Source organism: Vanacampus margaritifer, chromosome 8, assembly GCF_051991255.1.
Source record: "Vanacampus margaritifer isolate UIUO_Vmar chromosome 8, RoL_Vmar_1.0, whole genome shotgun sequence".
Lineage (NCBI taxonomy): Eukaryota > Metazoa > Chordata > Actinopteri > Syngnathiformes > Syngnathidae > Vanacampus > Vanacampus margaritifer.
Window position 1 is genome coordinate 19,484,281 of NC_135439.1, and position 20,976 is coordinate 19,505,256.

General features: G+C 39.9%; 1 protein-coding gene across 1 annotated transcript in view; it reads right to left on the reverse strand.

Moving 5' to 3' along the window:
* The window catches only part of lrig1 (leucine-rich repeats and immunoglobulin-like domains 1), a 42,233-nt gene extending 21,915 nt beyond the window's left edge, over positions 1-20,318 (reverse strand). Inside the window, exons 1-5 of the mRNA XM_077573898.1 lie at positions 19,388-20,318; positions 6,676-6,747; positions 5,642-5,716; positions 1,179-1,316; positions 806-949 (exon numbers count right to left, since the gene is read on the reverse strand). Of these exons, the coding sequence (XP_077430024.1) occupies positions 806-949; positions 1,179-1,316; positions 5,642-5,716; positions 6,676-6,747; positions 19,388-19,590 (632 nt within the window). The 5' untranslated portion in view covers positions 19,591-20,318. The remainder of the gene's footprint in view (positions 1-805; positions 950-1,178; positions 1,317-5,641; positions 5,717-6,675; positions 6,748-19,387) is intronic.
* Positions 20,319-20,976: the final 658 nt, after the last annotated feature.

Consider the following 20,976-nt stretch of genomic DNA (forward strand, 5'->3'; position numbering starts at 1 on the left):
TATTTTTTCCTACTTTTATTTTCGTATATTTTTGTTGGAGATTTTCTCATGTAAAAGAGATAGCTGTACTAAACAAAGGCTGTTTTCCAAGTGATTCTCATCAATACTCTCCTAAACAAGAGCTCATGTTATTTATTAAATCGCATTTGATGTACGAGCAGTAAGAGATCTTGAGAGACTCAGTACGCTGGTCGAGCTCAGCATGAGTATCTGGTGCCGGTTGCCAGTCTATTGAAATTCCTGGCAATGATACCGATATTGCGTAAGCATCCATCCATTCACCCAAAAACAATGAAATAGTACAAAAAAAGCACCGTAGAAATAGCTGTTAGCTCAACTATGTGGTTATTAGCTTTATCGCAAGTTCGTTATTATCATCACCACCTCACTAAAACATGAGATACAGACTTGTGCGTGCCTATGAATCGACAAGGTTAACCAAACTGGAACAGTAGAACTGAACTGTTTTTCAAAAGCTGTTCGACTCGTAGTGTCGACTCAAACTAGTTGGCTGAGAGGAGAGGCAAGAAGCAATGCGTGTGAATGTTAAATACTTGTGGAAACAAACGTGTATGCAAATGAACATTTATTGAGTCTGAAAAAACTATCGTCTCCATTTGATGTCATAGAACGCCATGACGGCAACATGTTTTTTTTTTGTTTACTATCGGTTGTCACTTGAGTGTATTCGCCGAACCATGACGTCCAAACCGAGACATCCCTAGTTCTGACTGATCCAAACAGAGCCATGTCAGAGCACAAACACACTGTGTTTTTAAACTGACGTAAATCCAAAGGTACTCACAGCTGGGTGAGCCTCGGGAGCTGGAAGGCCCTCACAGGAATCTGACTGACACGGTTTCTGCTCAATCTCAGGACCTGGAGAGTGGAGCCGAGATGGTCCAGTGCTCCCAGCTCTAATGTGCTGATCCTGTTGTTGCTTAGGTACCTGAGGACGACCAACACAGCTGCACACTCACTACACATACGAGAGTGGCCACATTTTTTTTTTTTTGGTGAGATTGCGCACTGCCATTTTGCTTGCAAATGGAGGAACTATGAATTTTCATTGTATAGCTTGAAAAACAATAACTGCTATCATACCACAAAATGAAACTCGACATGTTACTTGTACAACTGCATTTTAATGAGTATTTCGACATCCAACAAATACTTACAAATCTCTAATTTGGAGGCCTGCAGGAAAGGAGTGTCCTCGGAGTTCAGTGATGTCATTATTACTCAGGTCCAAGGTTTCCAAGGAAACAAAGTTTCTGATTTGTATGCCTTCAATACTGCGGATTTTGTTATGATGTCTGGGAAATGCAAAAACAGATATCTTAGTTAACTGAAACTTTAACTGCACCAATTGAACCATGCAAGATGATTTTGCTTTCATGGAAATCACTGCGCAAATGTTTAGTTATAAAATAAGCATACATCAACTTACTCACTGCATGTATGGGTAGTATACAGGAACTGACACGGTCTCACAAGAGTAAACGTAATATATATGAAAAGTAACTGAGATGTAAAGATAATTAGTTTACATTTAGTACAACATATGGCACTTTGAAAAAGCTATTCATTAGTAGTTATAACTTACGAGTTGAGTATTTTATTAGCATGTTAAACAGCATTATAAATGACAGACAGATAGTTACTAATTTGGTCTGTAACATGTCGGAACATTACATATACAAAAATGCCGCTCACTGTTTTCCAAAATAATAGCAGATGTTAGCAAATGTGCAAATTACGAGATTTAGATCATTTTAAATTAAACAGGGATTCAAACAATTAATGGATTAACAAAATAATTGTAAATTAATTTGACAATTGACTAATTGTTGAGTAATCAAATAATCGTTGCACCGCTACACCGAATCGAAGTGAACTGAAACATAATCCTACTAAATCGAACCGAACCGTTACATTTTAAAATCGATTCGCATCGCACCCCATGTATCGAGATGCGTATCAAATCATCTTGATTGGAGAGATTTACACCCCTTAAAAGGACTGTTTCGGAGAACTCCAAATCTGTTATGTTGAGTTGACCAATTTGGCACCTATAATCTGGTATTCAAACCCAGGACACGTGGACTATAGAAATAAACTCAATTAAGATCTTTAGCCTTTTTATGGTCACAGTAACAGATGACTTCAGGCGAGAGGCAAGGTACATCCTGGACTGTTCGCCAGTCAATCGCAGGGCACATATAAAATAGCACCCATTCACAGTCACAACTACTGTCTCTTATTAACCTAACGCACTTATTTTCTAACGTGGGAGACTCCGCACACTCCACACAGGAAGGCCAGAGACATTAATTCAACCCATCTTCATACTTGATCGACGCTCAGCAATATTCTGCAACTAGTTATATTCCCAGGGTTGTACGTGTTGAAAGAGCCAAAGAAAGCAAAAGAGAGCAGGTGTTCCACCAGTCTAACTCTGTCAAAACAAGGTCAGTCCCTCCTTCCTTTCTAGCCTTTAGCTAGCAGATGGACACACACAGTCATTTATTGGTGAATGGGGGTGGGGGCATAAGGGGGTCACACCACAGTGCCCACCTGAACAAACACAGGCAGAAATGGTTAAGGATGAACCGTGCAAGCGCACAAACACAAATAACACAACACACACATGGGACAGGACAGGGTAACAAACAGTGGCTACTTTGAGCACAGAGCATGGGGGAAGGAATGGGGGAGGAGAAAAATAGGGGATAGTTAAGAAGTGAGGGAGGGTCAACAGCTGGTGACCTCTACTGGGAAAAACAGATCAGCCTCAGACTGGTGGAAGAGATTGACCTCTCTCGCTCGTTCCAGTTCCACAACTCAAGCCCCCACCCAAGCTTGCTCCCTCCCACGGTCGAGAATCCAGCTGTGCGTGAGAGAGCGCTCTGCGTGTTTGAAGTAGGGACATACAATAGCAGCGTTTATGAAAACTTTACTGGCCGACACTGGCGGCCATAATTATCATACAGCCAGTGACAAGGCTGATAAAGAGGTGCTTGGTTCTCTCTTGTAGCCTTTGATGTTGAGGAGCTTTATTCACTCTTGATTCTTCTTAATTTCAAATCTCATCAACATGGCCCATCAACCATCTGATTAGCATGAGCCCAGGTCTCTTTGACACTCCTTTTGATGCATGCAACGCATCAGCAGTTTACACTAACAAGACCATTCTCTAGTTTCCAGGGCCATCTTTGAGGGCAATTAGTAAGTCTTTTCACGATGGACGCTGGCCATCACAACAAAAGGAGAATTATTTGAAAATCTTATCATCCACCAGCCCATTATGATCTCCCCACCCAAGTTGTATTAGAATCTCCTTTTGAGGTTGACATGGCAGACGATGTGTACAGTGGAGAAGGTCAGTTGCTACAAAGTCAATGACACCTTCACTGCTAGAAGAGAGATTCAAATGTCAAGTTTGGCCTCTGCAGAGCCATATGTAGCCTACAATTAATGACTATTACATTAGAGACTGCTATATTTTAAAATGCAGCGGGGATGGGCAACTTAAATCATAGAAGGGGGTACAATTTTTCATCAGCGTTACTAGAGGGCCACATGTATTTTTTTTATTAAATCGAGAGACCTGTCAGGGGCTGCCAGTTGTCTATCCCTGGTGTAGAGGTTTAGGGATGATGGATTAGAAGGTAAATATGCTTAAGTAAAAATACGTGAAATGCCTGTCTCCTCTTTAATGCCAAGCCTAGTTATATAATTTTTTTGTACATTATTTAGCAATGTAATAGTGTTATTAAGATTTGATTCAGTCGCTTAACTACCAATTGAAGGCCCAGGTCTGAAACTCACTGTCCGCCACAGGTTAATGTACATAGCACAGCGGTACAAAGGCTCTTTGATGCAACTGAAGACTCCAACTTTCATTTCTCTTTTAAACTTCCATTTTCCAACACAACCCTCTCACAAAGTCCTCTATTGGTACACTATTTCTTTTTCACCTAACAGTGATGTCATCCTGATCTGACACATCCCATTCTTTCCTCATCATCCTCCTCCTCCTCCTCCTCTCCGGCTCACTGTTACCCATTTTACTGTAAGCTATATGACGGACAGCTGCAGCTGCAAGTGCTTCAGTGGGCCTTCAATTCAGCTGTGTGGCTTTGTAAATATTCAACCCTCCCTCTAGGCTCTTCTCCTGTCAGACCCATGGGCCCTTCCCTGGCAACAGGCTTCAAGGCAGGCCAAAAAAAGACCCCCTGATTATTTGGAGGGGCGTTACTCAATGGTTGGAGCAAATAAAGTTTTTCTGTAGAGAGGATAAGTGGTGCAGAGAATGGAGGGATGGATGGATAGATATTTTGTATCATCAAAAAAAATAAAGTGCATCAATAACTCGTCAAAATCTGTGAGGGGAACTGCACAAGTGTAAAAATGTCATTTAAAATAGTTTTGACAAAACGTCAAATTGTTGCTTGTGAGGGCTTGATCAAACCTCAAATCTCTGCAAGAGTACTGACCACAAAAATGTGTCAGGATCAGTTCTGAGAAGCAAGCGTAGAGACAGAGTCTAAGGTGTGACTCTTGCAATGCTAAGCATTAAAACGATATGATGATCAAATCACCAGTGTTACAGGAACCAGCAGCTGCAGGCTATCAGACAGGCGGCCCGTACTCTAGCAAGGTGTAAAGAAAATTAAAAGTGTGGCTCATTGTTAGCAAAGGACAAGCTAGAAGGATTGGTTTTGTTTCAGGATGAATGAGTTACAGTATAAGAATGTTCGATGGTCAGATAATACAGATAACCCATCAAATGAAAAACAATCACTAGTTTCAGAGTGCAAGCTTGCCGTGAATCTAAATGGATTATGTCTGCTATCCAGCTAGAACTACTGCTAATCATATCAGCAACAAGGCTGTTAACAGTTTAGTTGCAACCTCAATCGAACCTTACCAATTGGGCATTCTTGAAAAGTAGAAACTCAAGAAAGTGTATTTAAATAACATATTACAGTAAGAGTTGAGTCAAATCTGGCTTAAGTTAGCAAAGTATGTCTGTTATTAGACTATTACGCAATGCTTCTAGACTTTGTAACATGACTGTGAGTTTTACATTTCAAAGCATTCTGGCTGAATTTTGCAATAACTACTGTCAAAACCCATAATGTAAAATATAAAGTAAAACCTTTTTACAATCGCGATTTCAATTGCATATTGACTGTGAGGCATTAGCACATACTCTCCCCCTCCCTTTTAAGGTAGCAAATCTCCAGTGAGATGCCAAAGCAGGCCGTCCCCACAGGCACAGATTCACGACTCGGGGGAACCAAGTTAGAACTTTACACAACAGTTGCTCCAAGCAAGGGGTCTGCTCACGTGACACAAATGTCTGGCTAATATTTTTCAAATCTTAGCATGATACCCAAAGACCTCAAATGGAAATCTATTACCATACTGATTTTTTTGTGATCCTGTAACATTCTACTTTTGCAGATTGTCCGATACTGACACTGTTCTAAAACGGACATGTAAAAGCATTTGCATCCTTGACAGATGTCATGACACTATTTCAAGAGCATTTCAAAGAGGCCAGAGGCCTAAGAATACAGTAACGAAGAGGCAGATCATTCTGGCAACAGGTTTTAAGAGGGGCCATACTCACAGGTAGAGTGCTACAATCTTGGAAGCTGCCTGTCCTAAATCTGGTATCGAGGTCAGCTGATTGTGGTCCAGCCGCCTGAAAAATGACAAATAACAATAATAGGTTATTGAGAAGAATACTTGAAAAACCAAATTCTAATTGTCATAACAGTAATTTCTGAACTATAAAGCCGCTTCTTTTTTCACTTGCATTCGACCCTGCTGCAATTACAAAGGTGCGGCTTAGCCATCAGATCACAAGGGGACGCACTATAAAAGAAGCGCAAGAGCGTCAGGCAGAGCAAAACAAACCAAGTGAGCTCAAATACAGTACGAGAGACAGAATGAGAGCAAGACAATTTGCGCCCTCATTATGGAAAATAAAGCAGTGGGAACCCGGTTTGGTAACATTAAAACACCTGCGTCTTACAGTCGGGTGCGGCTTATCTGTAATAAACACGAGTAGTCCCCAAATTTAGCTAGCGCGGCTTATAGTCAAGTGTGCTTTATGGTCCAGAAATTACTGTAGATTTTTTTTATTAAATTCTATCAAATCATCAAAATATTTCAAATGTGGGAAGTTAAAAATAAAACAGAAGCAGCATATGTTGAGGAGAGTGTGATCGGCTCACACTCATGAATGTGTATAAGCCTTTCCATTTTCTATGAGTGTGTACTTGTCTTGTGTTGTGGCGCTGAGTGAAACTGAGCCAAGTCCTCTTCTCGCCATATAAAATATTTACAAGGCCAGCGTTGGCTACAGTATCAGGTGGTAGAGGGGAGGCTTAATATAGAAAAACCACCACTTATTCTCAATCGGACTTAGTTCAAGGTAACACCTACGAGGAAGCTGCTACCAAGTGCTAACCACAAACGTTACAAGTTAATGAGACAAAAGCAGCTACAGTGCTTATAGTAGGTATGGAACAAATAAACTTTTGGCATGAAAATGTCTTCAAGGCACTCAGCAGCATTGAGGTGAACACAAGAAATAAGTTGTGCTGAAGCAGCTCTCCATATATACACTGCAAATTTCTGATGTGTATGGATACTTACAACTCTCGTAAATTTGGTAGGTTGGCAAACACTTCTACGCCGATGGCAGTCAACTTGCTGTGGCCAAGATTTCTGGAAAAACAGGAGGTGATAATGAATTTGCAGAATAAGCTTAATTACATTTCCAGGGCGAATAAGTGATGCATTTTCATTTGGTTCATTCAAGGGCATTTTCAGTCTACCCCCATGTGCTACGATGGTTAATTCAAACTGAAAACAAAGCGTAAAATCATCCGGCAGGTCAAAATCAATACTATCAATAGAGGAACTCTCTCTCCTTGATCACTCTGCCAACAAAACGATCAGGCCACTTATATGCACAATCAATTTGCACTTGAGTCAAACATTTTTTTTAATAGGTGGCACTCGATATACAGTGGATGAATGACTTGTTCAGCAATATAGTTACCTCAGACAACATGAGAAGGGGAGGAGGAGCTGTCATGTGAGCATTTACTGGCAAACATCTGCATTTCACAGTAAGCTTCCCATGCCAAATTCATCAAATTAATTTCACGCATAAGCAAGTCCAACTTATACTTATACTGTATGCCACACACACATACACACACACACACACACTTTCTGCTTTGCTGGCCCACCGCCTGTTGGCAGAGGGATGGCTGCAGTGAGAGTGAGAGCAATGTTTGTGTTTGCTGGTTGGGTTAGGCTGGGTGAGACAAAGGGAATCCACAGATCCCGGCCTACTCCCCAAGCCCCCACCACCTCCATCCCTCTGTCCAGACGTGAGAGACTGACCAAGAATGTTTTGCAGGCTTGCTGAGAGATGACTTCTTATTCAGGGACACTTTTACCTGATGCACAACATTCCTTACCGTGTCCCACGAGGTAAATAGGAAACATGTTCTACTGTTATTTGGGATTAGACTAAATGCATGTGACTAAATTCTTATAGAAAATACCAGTACAGTCAATAACACTTTTACAACCCAAATATTTACAATATTCAGGTTTTGAAAGGCCATGTAAATTCACAAACAATGACTTAGACCCTTAGGTTACCCCTTTTCTAATGTGAATATTTGGTCATATAAAGGTGTACTGATGTACCTCCTTTGAATGGAAACTTGTTTTTGTGTTCTGCACGTATTCTCTTCCCAAGGAATCTTGGTCTTTTGAGTACATGCACTACTTGTATGTGTAGCAGCCCTTTTACCTTACCACTCACTAAACAAGCCAAATTTGCATACATTGATTTCTCCGCTGCGTTTTGTTATTTCTTGTCTCTATGGCGAAAATGTCAGTGTGTACATACTATATACACGCACGCAACCCACCGGAAATACACAAGCAGACGTAAACAAACATGGAGAAACTTAAACGCAGCTGAGCAGCACACTTTTGGAGTGTGGAGGAAGCAGACTAATTTAGTAGTGTGGTGAGTCTGTGACATTAATAGAGGTGGTGCAAAAGAAGGTAGTAATAAAAAAATTTAAAAAAGTGTGCAATACTCATTGTGCTTTAGAAAAAATATATTAATCTAATCTAATTTAATAATTAAAAGAATAATTAAAATAATTTCACAGATGTGATACTACTCTCACCTATTTTTTTTCATCCCACTGTTTGTTTTTAATAGATGGTAGTAAGAAAGAAATAGGAAGCGGAAATCTACAGGTTGACACCAAAAAAAAAAAAAAACAATCCAATAAAACCAAGAGTGATGGAAGGAAAATATTTTATTCATAGCAATTGAAACCTTAAAACATGCTACTTAAGAAACAATGGTGGAATCTCAACAGCAGATTCCAAGAATGCATTTGTAGAAGGACACCATGTACAGGACTTTCTTTTTAATGAAAATTCCACCATTGTTTCTTAAATGGCATGTTGTAAGGTTTCAATTACTTTGACTGCAATATTTTTATTCCATCATTCTTGGTTTGATTAGATTGTTAAAAAGTTCCTATTTTTTTGTGCCACCCTGCATATGCGTAATGATTTGTCATGCATCGCGGTTCCGATTGGGAAAATTCCAATTGATAACAAATACCATACGGGAGTAACTCTGTCCGCTCATGCATGTATACGTGTTATCCTGAATGTTTCAGAAACGGTAATTTTCATCTTAACCTGAATATTCCCCCCCAAAAAAGACTTATACAATACAGTGCACTTGATTTTTAACAATCGTTTATTACAAATCAAGTATTTATTTTCTGTCTGACAGATTTTTTTTTCATGTCTCCTGTGCTTGTTTACAGATAATGACCACTTCCCTCCACGTGTCTTTCTCCTTGTTTAAGAGGGTGACGAGGTAATAGCTGAGCATGTGTCTACCCTCGAGGTACAGGCCTGACAGGGAGGTGTGCATGTGTGTCTTTATTATGATCATTTAATGGGGCAGCTCCCTTTGTGGTTTAGATCTCGAAATTGTCGTCCCTTGCAACAGAAGGCAATTACCTCATTATGGTGAAGCTAAGTGTAAAAAAATAAAAAATAAAAAAAACAATCACCAACTTTGCTTGGGGTTTCCACTGCCTCCGAGGTAAATATTTAGAAAACACACGTACACACAAAATGTGGCTTCACGCGTGCTAAAGGCCGTAACAAACAAACAAAATCATCACATTGTTTGTGTGCATGCCAGCATGCACCCTTTTCTCAGCCAACTGTGGCATACACTCACTCAGCAAGGCGTATTCATCTCTGCTTCATACAGCCTGATTTATTATTTTGCCTATCAGATAAGGTTTGTGGCAATTTAACACCTACTGTATGAGGATATGGCGATAACAGTAGTTTACCTCCCTCTTTCCCTCCTCCACTGAGGAGTGAAAAGGGAGAATCCAGCACTAAGCGTGGTTAATGCTTTCCAGATAGTGGCCCAGCAATTGCTTCTTAAGGAATTTGCAGTGCAGAACTCAGATACCTAGAAGTCCTTTCTGACTAATTTACAGGAGAGAAAACGAGATTCCATGTCGTTCCATACAATACAACCAGCTGGGAATGGATGCATATTTGTGACTGGAGTAGACACTGCGATTAGCACACACTGTGAAGTAATTTGGTTCTCGAGTGCGTCAAATACTGTTCAATTCTTTGGTACGACTAGTTTATACAGGTAGTCCTCAACTTACGAACACAATGGGTTCCAAGAGGTTGTTTGTAAAATTTGTTTGTAAATCGAATCACATTAAATTTTGTTTCAAAATTATATTTTATCAATTTGTTTAAATAAAATCAAAAAAATGCAAAAAATAAAATAAAAATTAAACAAAACTTTCTATACAGTACATAAATTTGAAAAAAAACATACATTTAATGATATCATCCATCCATCATCTGAACCACTTTTCCTCACAGGACATAAAAAATTTTTACACGGTACAATGCAATACAAACAAAATAAATATGCTTAACTGTACATAAATGCTGGAGGAGCTATTGAGTTGAGTTCATGTGAGGCTAAAAGTGGAATACATTACGTATTGGATGTAACAGTCTCAGGAAATTCTGATTTCCGACTGTCCCTGAAGTTCACATGAATTGTGATTGGTGCGTATGACGAGCGACCGCCGAGTCAGATTCAATTGATTTCGACGCTGAAGAGATATTGTTCGTTTTGCTACTACGCCGATAAAGAAAACGACTGAGGGCTGCTTTTCATGAATATCCTCCAGGAGAGCCTCTAAAATGTACTCGCAGTGTGGCGCCAATATCGAGTACATGAAGAGTGCGTGCGCCGTGGCCGGCCACTGGCCGTGGCTCCAGGCAGGCTGTGCCGTTCATCGCCGGACATAGAGGTAGTTGAAAAGCGCAAATGGCGCGGTGCTCCTCGGCGGGGTTGTGGCAGAGAGAGGCACTACATTACAATACTGTACCATAATGTATGATATGGCGCGCACTTAAATATGAACTTGCACGCAAACTACAGCTTTTATGCACATCAGTGAGCCTTTGTTCGTATCTTCGGATGTTCGTAACTAGAGGACTACCTGTACAAACAGGCAGATAGGAGAGTGTCCCATTTGTTGAGAGATTTCAGCATTTTTGTCAAATGACCAAGTTTTGACACATCAGATGTATACGTTCAAGTCTTTTATATTTTACATACAACCGTTTCATTTCAATTTTAAACTTTAAACTGTAGCAACTTTATCTTGTGATTACAATCACATCAACAAACTCCAGCAGCTTGTAAGGACATGAAAGAAAAAAAATAATAAAACTGCTTATTGATTATGACTACCTTTGGAGTTAATGTCTATAAGTCTGCCAGAAGACAACTTGAAGTTATTACTTGTGACTCATAACTTGTGCAGACGGTTAGTTATAGTCAAGTTCATCTCACAGTGTAGGTCACAATTTGTCATTTTAAGTGGCCCAATGGCTGGAAGGATATGTGGCTAATCGAATACATTAGTGTCAAACTTGCCCACTGAGAAATCTTTTCAAGAGTAAAATGATAAAAGAAGTGAAGGCCAGTCTGATAAAGCAAAAATAAAGAAAAATGGAGCTCAGCGGCTGCCCCTTGTAGCTTATTTGTATTTGAGATATAAAACACATTTAAAAGCTTCTTTTTTTTATATAACTGTGCTATGTATAGGTGCTGAGGGACTAGAGGAAAGCTGGGAGTGTAGGGATGATGTCATAACATGACATGATGCTTGTTAAGTCAGCACAGACAGCGTATGGGAGGGGCAACGCAAAAGAGCACAGGCTTTTGACATACAACGATCCATCATCATTATTTTTCCTGTTCCTATTATACATAGATGCTGTCTTAACTTTGCTCATCCAGAGTGTTAAGTGATGTCAGTGATGAGCCTCTTTCAGCCCCACAGGGAGAGAAAAGCCCTTAAATGTGGTCAATTTCATAGCATCATAAAACTCATCAAATAATAATCTGCGCGTCAGACAGCCATACTTACAAAAGCAAGCAAACACACACAAATCTCTCCGTCATCTGGGTCGGGTTTATAGCCAGGCAACTGCAGTGAGGTTGTACACAAAAAGTAGCAGCAGCTCCTAGATACCATTTTACGTGCCAGTTCAAAAGAAAGGGACGCAATGGAGTAAAAGCCACCATCTTATCTACTTGGACAAGTCAAAAGTAATTCGCAAGTAAAAAGTGAGTTGACAAGCAAGATTTGAAGAAAAATTTCATATCACAAAATCAAGAGTGAAAATGTTTTTATTAACAATAATTTAATTAAAAAATCATCTCTAAATAGGTTTATTATGTACTCCATTAGAGAAGCTCAAATTGCTAAAATAGTGATGAAAAAATATTAATTAGGATGACATTTATTGTGCGACTCAAGTCAAAATTAAATGTATGCACTCCCTGGTGCAAAATAGTGCAAACAAAAAATAAAACTGCTGCTATTTTAAATGAAATCAGTACAACTGGCTTTCAATTTAGTTTTCTATAATTCATACAAATTACAGTACTGTGCCCTTCACTGAATCTGTAGTAAAGCAAGCAAGTCTATTCAATTTAACAGGTTTCAAACGTCAAAATTAACAAGTAGCAAAAATAACAAATAACATTGCTGGTTGGATAGGACACATTGCACAGACAATATTTCGGGTTACTATTTTGTGCAATATTTACGGTATCAACTGTTGCTGCTCAAACCATGCAAATTCCTCCAACTGGACTAATAAAGGTTCTTACATTTTAAATATTAAATTCAATATTTAATATTATTTAGGGAATTTCTGAAACACTGAGCAGTGTTCACGGAAGGGGATAAAAAGACGTAATCAATTACAGTACCATGACAGGATGGTAGGGTCCCAACGACACATGGGAAAATTCATACCTTAAAATGAATATATCCACCAGAGTATAGCATAATAAAACGCGTTCAAATAACGTAGGCACCCTCATGGATTTTGGGAACCATTTTGGAAAAGCTGCTCAACTGCTATAACTACCGTATTTAGAGATTTAACATCACTGACAGCATTACAGTCTCTTTGATTTCGACTTGTATAATCAAAACTAGGGCCCGACTGATTAATTGGCCAACGATTATAATGAGCCGATTATTGCCCTTCATACATCGTTCAAAACAATCAGCCAATTGGGCCAAATGGCCGATTATTTTCCCTTTAAAACATTGTAATCGAAGAAAACCAAAGTTTCCGACGCTGTGAAAGTACCCTGAATGTTTTGCTTGCGTAGCATTAGCAATGAGCAAGTGTGTAGTGTATGTTATTCTGTTGTCCTTAAGTGTCAAACACCCCAGTTTGAGCTATCTGTAAAACTAAACACGCAGCAATAATAATTGCATCCACTGTATATTTAAATACAAAACATGCTTTGTTTTTAAAACATCGCTATCCTAGCGGTAATGCTATAGTTAATTGAGGATCCCATTCAAATGCTAACGGGAAGTTTACATCGACTTCCTGTGTGTTTCCTTGAAATAACTAATATTCACACATAAATGCTGTGGGAACACATACCCACAGGTAAGATAAATACTACACAAAGGCACAAATTCTTCCTAATCTGAGAAAAATGATTTATTTTAATAGAATTCAATCACAACTCTTCTGCTCTTCTTTAGTGTATACACAATAGATGTGCGGCACCACACTGCCCCTAAAAGGCCAAAACATGCAAGAACAGTCAATATTTGTATTGTATATAGATTTGACTCTGATAGACAATTGAAAAAACTGATAAAATAGGTTTTGTTTCAATCAACACTTTTTATGCAAGATGTTGGAAATGTAAATGGCAGGTGTTTAGTTGCCCAGGTGTGGCGCATTACATTGATTATTTTAACAAGATATGATGCTGAATGTCAATAAATAGTTTAAGATTTGGGTTGAACCTATGAAGACCGCATTAGTACTGTACTAATTTTTTTTAAAGAAAAAAAAAAAGTACTGTACTCAGAGGTGTACCCCACATGAAAATCGGTGAGTTGTCTATGGATAGAAGAACTAGCAGTTGTGAAGCTAAGAGAAGATGGAAAATCAATCAGAGACATTGCCCAAAGCAAATACAACCATTTGTAATGCCCTGTACTGTAAGTAACAGATGTTAAATGAGTAGTGAAAGAAAACAGCTGCAGTTGACGAGAGAAACATTACGAGAGCTGTAAAAAAAAAGAAAAAAAGAAAAGAAAAGGCCACACCAGTAGAAGAGGCTACACCATAAAAACGATCTGCTGAAGATTCTTAACCTACAAGCCCATCTGTGAAACACAGTGGAGGTAATGTCACAGCTTGGTCTTAAATAGATGCTTGAGCCGAGGCTCATTAATCCTTATTGATGTAACATATTATGGTGACAGCAAAAGTGATTAGGAAATCCTTCATCGTGAACAAAAATACTGATCCTTAAGAAAATGCAAAAACAAAAGATTTCATCAGGGTAAAAAGGAAGTATAAGCTTTTAGATTGACGAACACAATGTCCAGATAAGCAGACAAGTGGAGTAGCCCTCCCCTTAACTAACAACAACGGAAAGAGGCTGTGTTAAACCCTGGAAAAGCACAAAAAAAGGACGCAAAGATTTGGTGATGTCAGGGGCTCACAGGCTTGATGGAAGTTTTTGCAAGCAAATGATTCGGGCGCATTAGCTTTAAGCTAATTTAAGTCTTTTCCAATACTTCTTCCTCACTTAACAATAGATGAAGATTTAAATTCATGAAAATATTGATCTTTTTTGTCTCATGTTCACTTTTTGATATCAAATCTAAATGTTTTCAGCGTGCAACAAAAACTAAAGAAATTAATTGGCCTTCTACTTCCATACAACTTTGGAAGGGGTGAAGAACTACTTTTCCTCTGAAGTTTTTTAAGATGACTAAGACGTTAATTGTACCTCTTCAGAATAAGCCGTCCAGTGCGGGGTAGTAAGAAATTAGTTTTCTGTTTTGAGACACATGGTATTAAAACGGTGCGCATAGTTAGCCACTTGCAATACACATGCTCCTCGCCCCCACACAACGCAGCAAATGAGTTGCTCAAGCCTTTGAGATCACTCAGACTGGGAGAGCGAGTTAGTTTCTTAAGTTTTCCCAGGCATGATGTTGAGCCACATCTTGGGGCCATGTGCACTGGTGCTTTGGCACATAGACAATGCTGTCCAAACAGAGAAATTTGGGTGAAAGGGTCTGCAGTAGCCAGAGGCACAGCATGACCTTGTGGCCTGGCCTCAACGATCCGAGATCTAGATGAGAATAACACTGAAGCTAGCCATACTACATTCATATTCAGTTTGTGTTCAATGTCCAAGGCATTGGACAATATCATTTTTACATTTCTGGGCTAAAGGAAGGCACATTTCTGACATTACCTCTAACTCTGTCAATCAAGGTCACATTTTTTTTCTAACATCTCACTAGCAGATGTAGGAAATCCACAGATCATTCAGTGACCAATCTACCATGTAGACACAGACTTTAGGCTCGAGGGAAAGAAGAAAAAAAGTGTCTTCACAAAATGCCTGTGTATTCCAGGGACAAGATTCTTGTAGAATGACTTGCGGCAGCAGCTGTCTGACTGTCCTTACAAGTGCATTGCAGATGAGTCCAATTCATTTCCTCATATTTGCTTTAGCCATTATCTGTATCGCTCAAGCGGTACCATAGCTGCTCTTAACAGGCCCGCCCCCACCCTTCGCCAAGCTGATGTTCTACATATAAGTATAATTGCAATGCCCACCAGATTGACAGTGCAACGTCACACAAAATAACTTCTACGGAAACAAAAAGTGAAGAACAGCTGATAAAAGTCAATGCCAAGTATAACATCACCCAGAACCCTCCGTGATGCTCAAACTGTGACTTTAAAATATCTGCCAGGGAACACGCAAGGCACACAGCAAGGGAAACTATGGCAATAAACAAACTTGGTATATAATCACTCTCAATACCACAGGATTACAACGCGGCGTAGTGTGAAATTGCCGTGAAACCACAAGGGTTATGTGCCTGCTGAGAGCTGCCGTTGTTGCTATGTGTCTGCTGAAATGTTCATCAAGCACGTCTGCATTTAGCTGTTGTCTAGTCTGCCGATCTTGACAGCAAATGTTCCAAGTTAACCAATAAGCATGTGATGGGATGGGTTCAAAGCCGTTTCTGACAAAGTGGCATTCAAATAGCACAACATGTATGAGATCACCTGAGGTTTCTGACCACTGGCAGGACTTTCACCTACAAGTGAGACCAGCTTGAAGGCATGATTGGTGGCGAACCGCAACGTTGACAAAACACTTGCATGCAGGAGGCTGAAAAAGCTGCCCCCACGGTCCTCCCCACTATCACCTCATTTTCCCAGAGACCATGCAGGTGATCTGGAGCTCCACCCTCTGCCGTACAGTCATCAACCAGTCACTCTCCGGAAACCACCAACACAAATCCATTTCCTGAGGCCAGAGGCCAAATCAAACTGTTAAGGACGTTGTTTACCAATAAGTCTGTAAGGTTTGGGGATATGGTTAGGGGACAAGTAGCAGCATAGCATGCCAAGCACATTAGGGAACTTGGGAAACCACTTGGGAAATGCTGGTTTACAAAGAGGATCATTCAGTGGTCGGCTTCCGCTGGCTTTAGACCAGCTTTTCTCTGAGCTGCTGTTGCTATACTGTAGTAGTGAATACTGAAAAGTACAATTAAATGCTACAAAAGACTGTACTTTCTGACCTGAAATGCTGGCGAGTCAGACAGACACTGCATATCTGCTTTATCGCTAGCCCATCACAGAAATCACAGTCAAAATTAATCATCCTTATGCTTTTTTTTTTATTTGAAAAATCCCATTATGTTGGTGGCGTTGTGGGTAAAGTGCTTTTTATGCACATTACTGTGGCTGAAAATAAGATGAGGCACCACTCCTGAGAGACAATATGTGACTCTGTGAGAGGAAACCTGCTTTGAATGTCATTACAGCATCAACTGGATGCAACGAACAAACAACCAAGAGTGGTTGTGCCATTTGTTAGATGTCCGGGAGCAGTCCTCAAGATGGCAAAAAAGAGTACAAGTGACAAAGAAGAATGGATGAATTTTAAGAGAGAGGGTGTCCTTCATTCTTTTGATATGCACTTTTTTGTAAAGAACAAGATTATCTGGACTACTGCACAGCATTAAGACTCCTTTTCTCCACATATTGGTTCATTAGAAGCCATGCACACTTGTAAAAGTGGACATGTACACACACACCACATAACCACAGATCCTCTGAATTTACAGCCATTAACATTTAGCTAACTTTTGTTGCACCACAATTGCTGTAGTCCCAATTTACGAGACTGCATCAACATAATCACAACATCTCCAGGACCGTACACTCACTCACTCTGCTCACTAAAGACTGTGAAATCTATATTTAAGATGATTGGTTTCTACTTAATCTACCATCATCCTATAACAATGTTAAATAGTCCAATATATAACAAATTAGGTCATATGATAGCACCCACAAAAGAATCAACTCACAACACAAAAAAGTACAATGACGGTTAGCGCATTCAATTCAAAGGTGAATCAAACTTGTCTCGTAGGGTTTACTGTAACTAAACTAAACTGATTTATTATAAGAAGTCAGCTGGTTTATTTCATGTTACTTGCAAACATTTGATGAGCTTGTTTGTGTAACAAATATACATGTTAGCAATATTTTTAGTCTAATCAGCCACCTATATGTAAAAGAACAACTCTTTTTACAGTGTTTGAGCTTACACGTTTCATTACTAAAACATCAACCGGTACAGTAATTTGTCTTGCACTTTGCAGATATTGTGACATGTGGCTCTATAATTATTGTAATAATGGTAATACCCCCGTTTTACAATGCTACAAAAAAACTGCAGTAATTTGCCGAGACTATGTTCTGGGAAATAAAAAATGCTTCCTTGTAATCCTGAAATTACCCTTTTCTGGTTAGTTAGTGTAATGAGGCCTCGTTCAACGACTTACAGGAACAAAGTTGTTCTCCGAGTTGCCTGCCAACAACTGATTAACTCTCAAGTGGCAAATTATGCAGCTTAGTTACTGCTTTAAAACACTAATTTTGCATTAATTTAGCAAAAGTTAGACCACCTAAACTGGATCAGTACCATAGTTTTACACAAATCAAACGCAGCTGTTATGATGCGACACTTGCCCAACAGAAAGTGCACACCTTCTGCCAAGACAACCATGATAGTGTTTGCATACATGACCAATAAACACATGCAGTATTGCTCTTTAGTGGCAGTGGCTGTGTGAGCGTAGAAGTGGCCAAAGTATGTTTTCAAGGGGACTTTTAAAAAGTTGCATTTGTCATTTGTGTGAAGAGGGCATAGGGCTCTATTTTCATGCCTAATGGAAGTCTAGTTCGAGATGCAGTCTAAATATGCCTTGACTTGGTTTTAGTATTTTCACAGACGCACGCAGCTTGGCGCAGCGTTGTGGGCGTGAACACAGACGACTTAATTTGCCACTAATCGCAGTGGCTCCTCCCATTCCCTATCAAATCGCAGTGTGAGAGGTGCAGTCCTTGGCCTGGTGGAAGAGGAAACTAATTTGCCGGAGTCCATGCAAGAGGTCAAAGACAATTATAAGTTGCTGTCAGACCTCCACGGGCGGATGATGTAAAGTTGGCCAGGGAGATCACTGATCTGTTAAGTGGACACTTGGAGATCGCCTTGCACCCTGATCGTTCACGTCTGTGTGTGACCCACAACCGGACCGCCACCCCCAAAGCTGTACCGCGGCCAGGGGGGTGAGATGATAATGATAATAACAGTAATGTTTGATGCACACCATTGTCATATTTATAAACGAAATACAATGACATCCAACACACATGTCCGCATAGCGCACAATCAGTTTGTCTGTGCCCCGATCAAATTCACCAAAATCATCTTAAAATACCTGCACCAATTTTGAAAGTGCCTTTGGTATGCCAGAATGCCCAACCTATTGCAGAGTAGTCTGCCAAATTCCCAAACAGGCAAAATGATGCTTCTATGGACAAAAAAAATCACAACGCACCAGTATAAACTCTCAAGCGCAGCTGCACCAGCCCAAAGTGTCTAACACTGGATAAGGTCTTGGATCTATCACCTGATGATCACGGTAATTGACGAGTAAATTACAACAGCAACAAGGTAAATATGCCTTATGTTATTCTGCTTCATGTTAAAAAATAACTTGTGAGTGATAACCGCCAATGTTAAACAGGAATGGGTACTGTTACATTTAATAAGTAAAAGTTATACAAAAAAAATATATGAGAGCCCGTGAGCACAGTGCTACTCTGGTTGCTCAGTGAAGTATGTAGTTAGGAGTGGACCATGCAATATAAAAACTACAGTATATGCCCTGATATTTGCAGCCATTATCAGACGTGTTCACTTTAAAATCTATGTAAAACAGCATCTAGAGATGATGCAATGAACAAGCAGTGCTAAATATGGTCTGACAATGGGCCTAACTGCCTTTGCCTCTAATGAAACACGAAATAAACTAGTGTACTGTATTCATCTTCACATAATAAAAGTTTACAGCAGAATTTGCAAAGTTGTACTGATGTATAATAAATTTGTTTTGGGTGACAGGTGCTTTGCCACAGGTGAAACCTCAATTTACCATGAAACATCATATAAAAGTCACTCAGAAAGCATAAAACAGGGTTTTAAAAATAATGGAAGCTTTTCAAGTATCAGACAGAAGTTATAATCAAACATTTGGAGAGGAATTAAGTCACTAAAAGATGAATTAAGTGATTAACTTACAAGGAAACCGTCCTGACAGGCAGATCTACAGGCGGTGCAGTCTGCTCCAGATTACTGCAGTCCACTGAATCTTCACTGCAGGTACAGTTCTGGGCACACTGCAACTCGGAACTCAATCCATGACTGATAAAAAGTTCGAATGTAAAAAATAAATAGAAAACACAACGAGAAGTATATCCAAAACGTCCTGGGGGCGCCGCCATTTTGTATCCAGATTTAAAAAGCGCCGCTGCTGAGTTCTCCCCTAGAACCCGCAAACTGGAATATTAGTGCAGCCCCGAAAAATCAGATGCACTTTAAAGCATAGTATAAGTTTCATTTAAATTCCACTCGACACCAAAACCACAAGTAGTGAGATGGGGGGGGGGGGAGTCATTTAGGACACAGGTCCAACTTTCTCCTCGGTGTTCGACGCGCGCTTCGAATCAAAGGTGATTCACAGTCAGAAAAAAAAGTCACAGTATTGCACTTTCGACGCAATTTAACAATTGTTGAGCGTTGATGTAACATTTCACGCTACATTCTCTGCATGCCCACCAATTTTTCCAACATGTTTGCAAACGTTCAACAACAAAAAGACGTTTAAAGGGCACAGTACGCCCGGTTCACTAAACATGACAAGCAACCACACGGGTTGCAAAGTTAACGTCGCTTTAGCAATGACCTACACCCCAAGTGGTTTAATGTCCACCGCAGAGTAAAAGGTGAGCCAAAAACTTTTTCCACCGTAAAATGACTCCAGCGTTGGTTTCAAGCCGAGCGAAGCATAGCGTTCCAATCTCAGTCTCGACTGTTTAAATCCAACTTTGAAACTTTTTTAGCAGTACATCATTTGCAGGCTGTAGTCACAAAACCTTAACAAGTCAAGTAATCGTATAAAAAAAGTCCCCCTCCTTTTGACCGTGTACCGCCACCATGAGTTTTGTCCTCTGGCTTACTTTTCCTTTTTTTTCTGGTAGGTTAGTGTAGTCCCACGTTGGAAGCACAACAGTGATTCCAAGAGCCTCCTTTGGCTCGTTGCGATTGGCTGTGTGTAAATGACGAACGCGCAATACCTTTCCCTCATTGGTTAGTTTCGGTTCTCCAAGCACGGCCGAGTTGCAGCGTTTGGAGCCGCTGTCAGTCAGCGGTGTCAAGGCCCGCCCATGTTTCCCACCCCGGGGTGTGAAACCTCAAATACCGCCTCCTCGCACTCACTCTCGCTCTTTCTTAAAGGGGCCGCCAGCGCCGAACGCAGCCCAGCTAATCGGTTTACAACAAGCCATAATCACAAAACCGGTTTAAAATGTCATTATATTTTTTATTTAAGGCGACCGTAAAAGAAATAAATCCTCAAACGTAAACGAAGTGCTTAAAACGAGGACGTTAGCTGTGGTTTTATCATGTCACTTTGGTGGTACAACAATCCTATATAAGTACTTAAAGGGACAGTGTATATTATTATTTAGCAACACCTAGTTTTGAACTAATAATTCAATAATTTTGAAAAACTACTAATTTCAATAATATACAAAAAGAGATATGTTCTATCACATCAACATACATTTTAATTAGTGCTGTGAAAGTTAAAGCATTACCTCATTGATTAA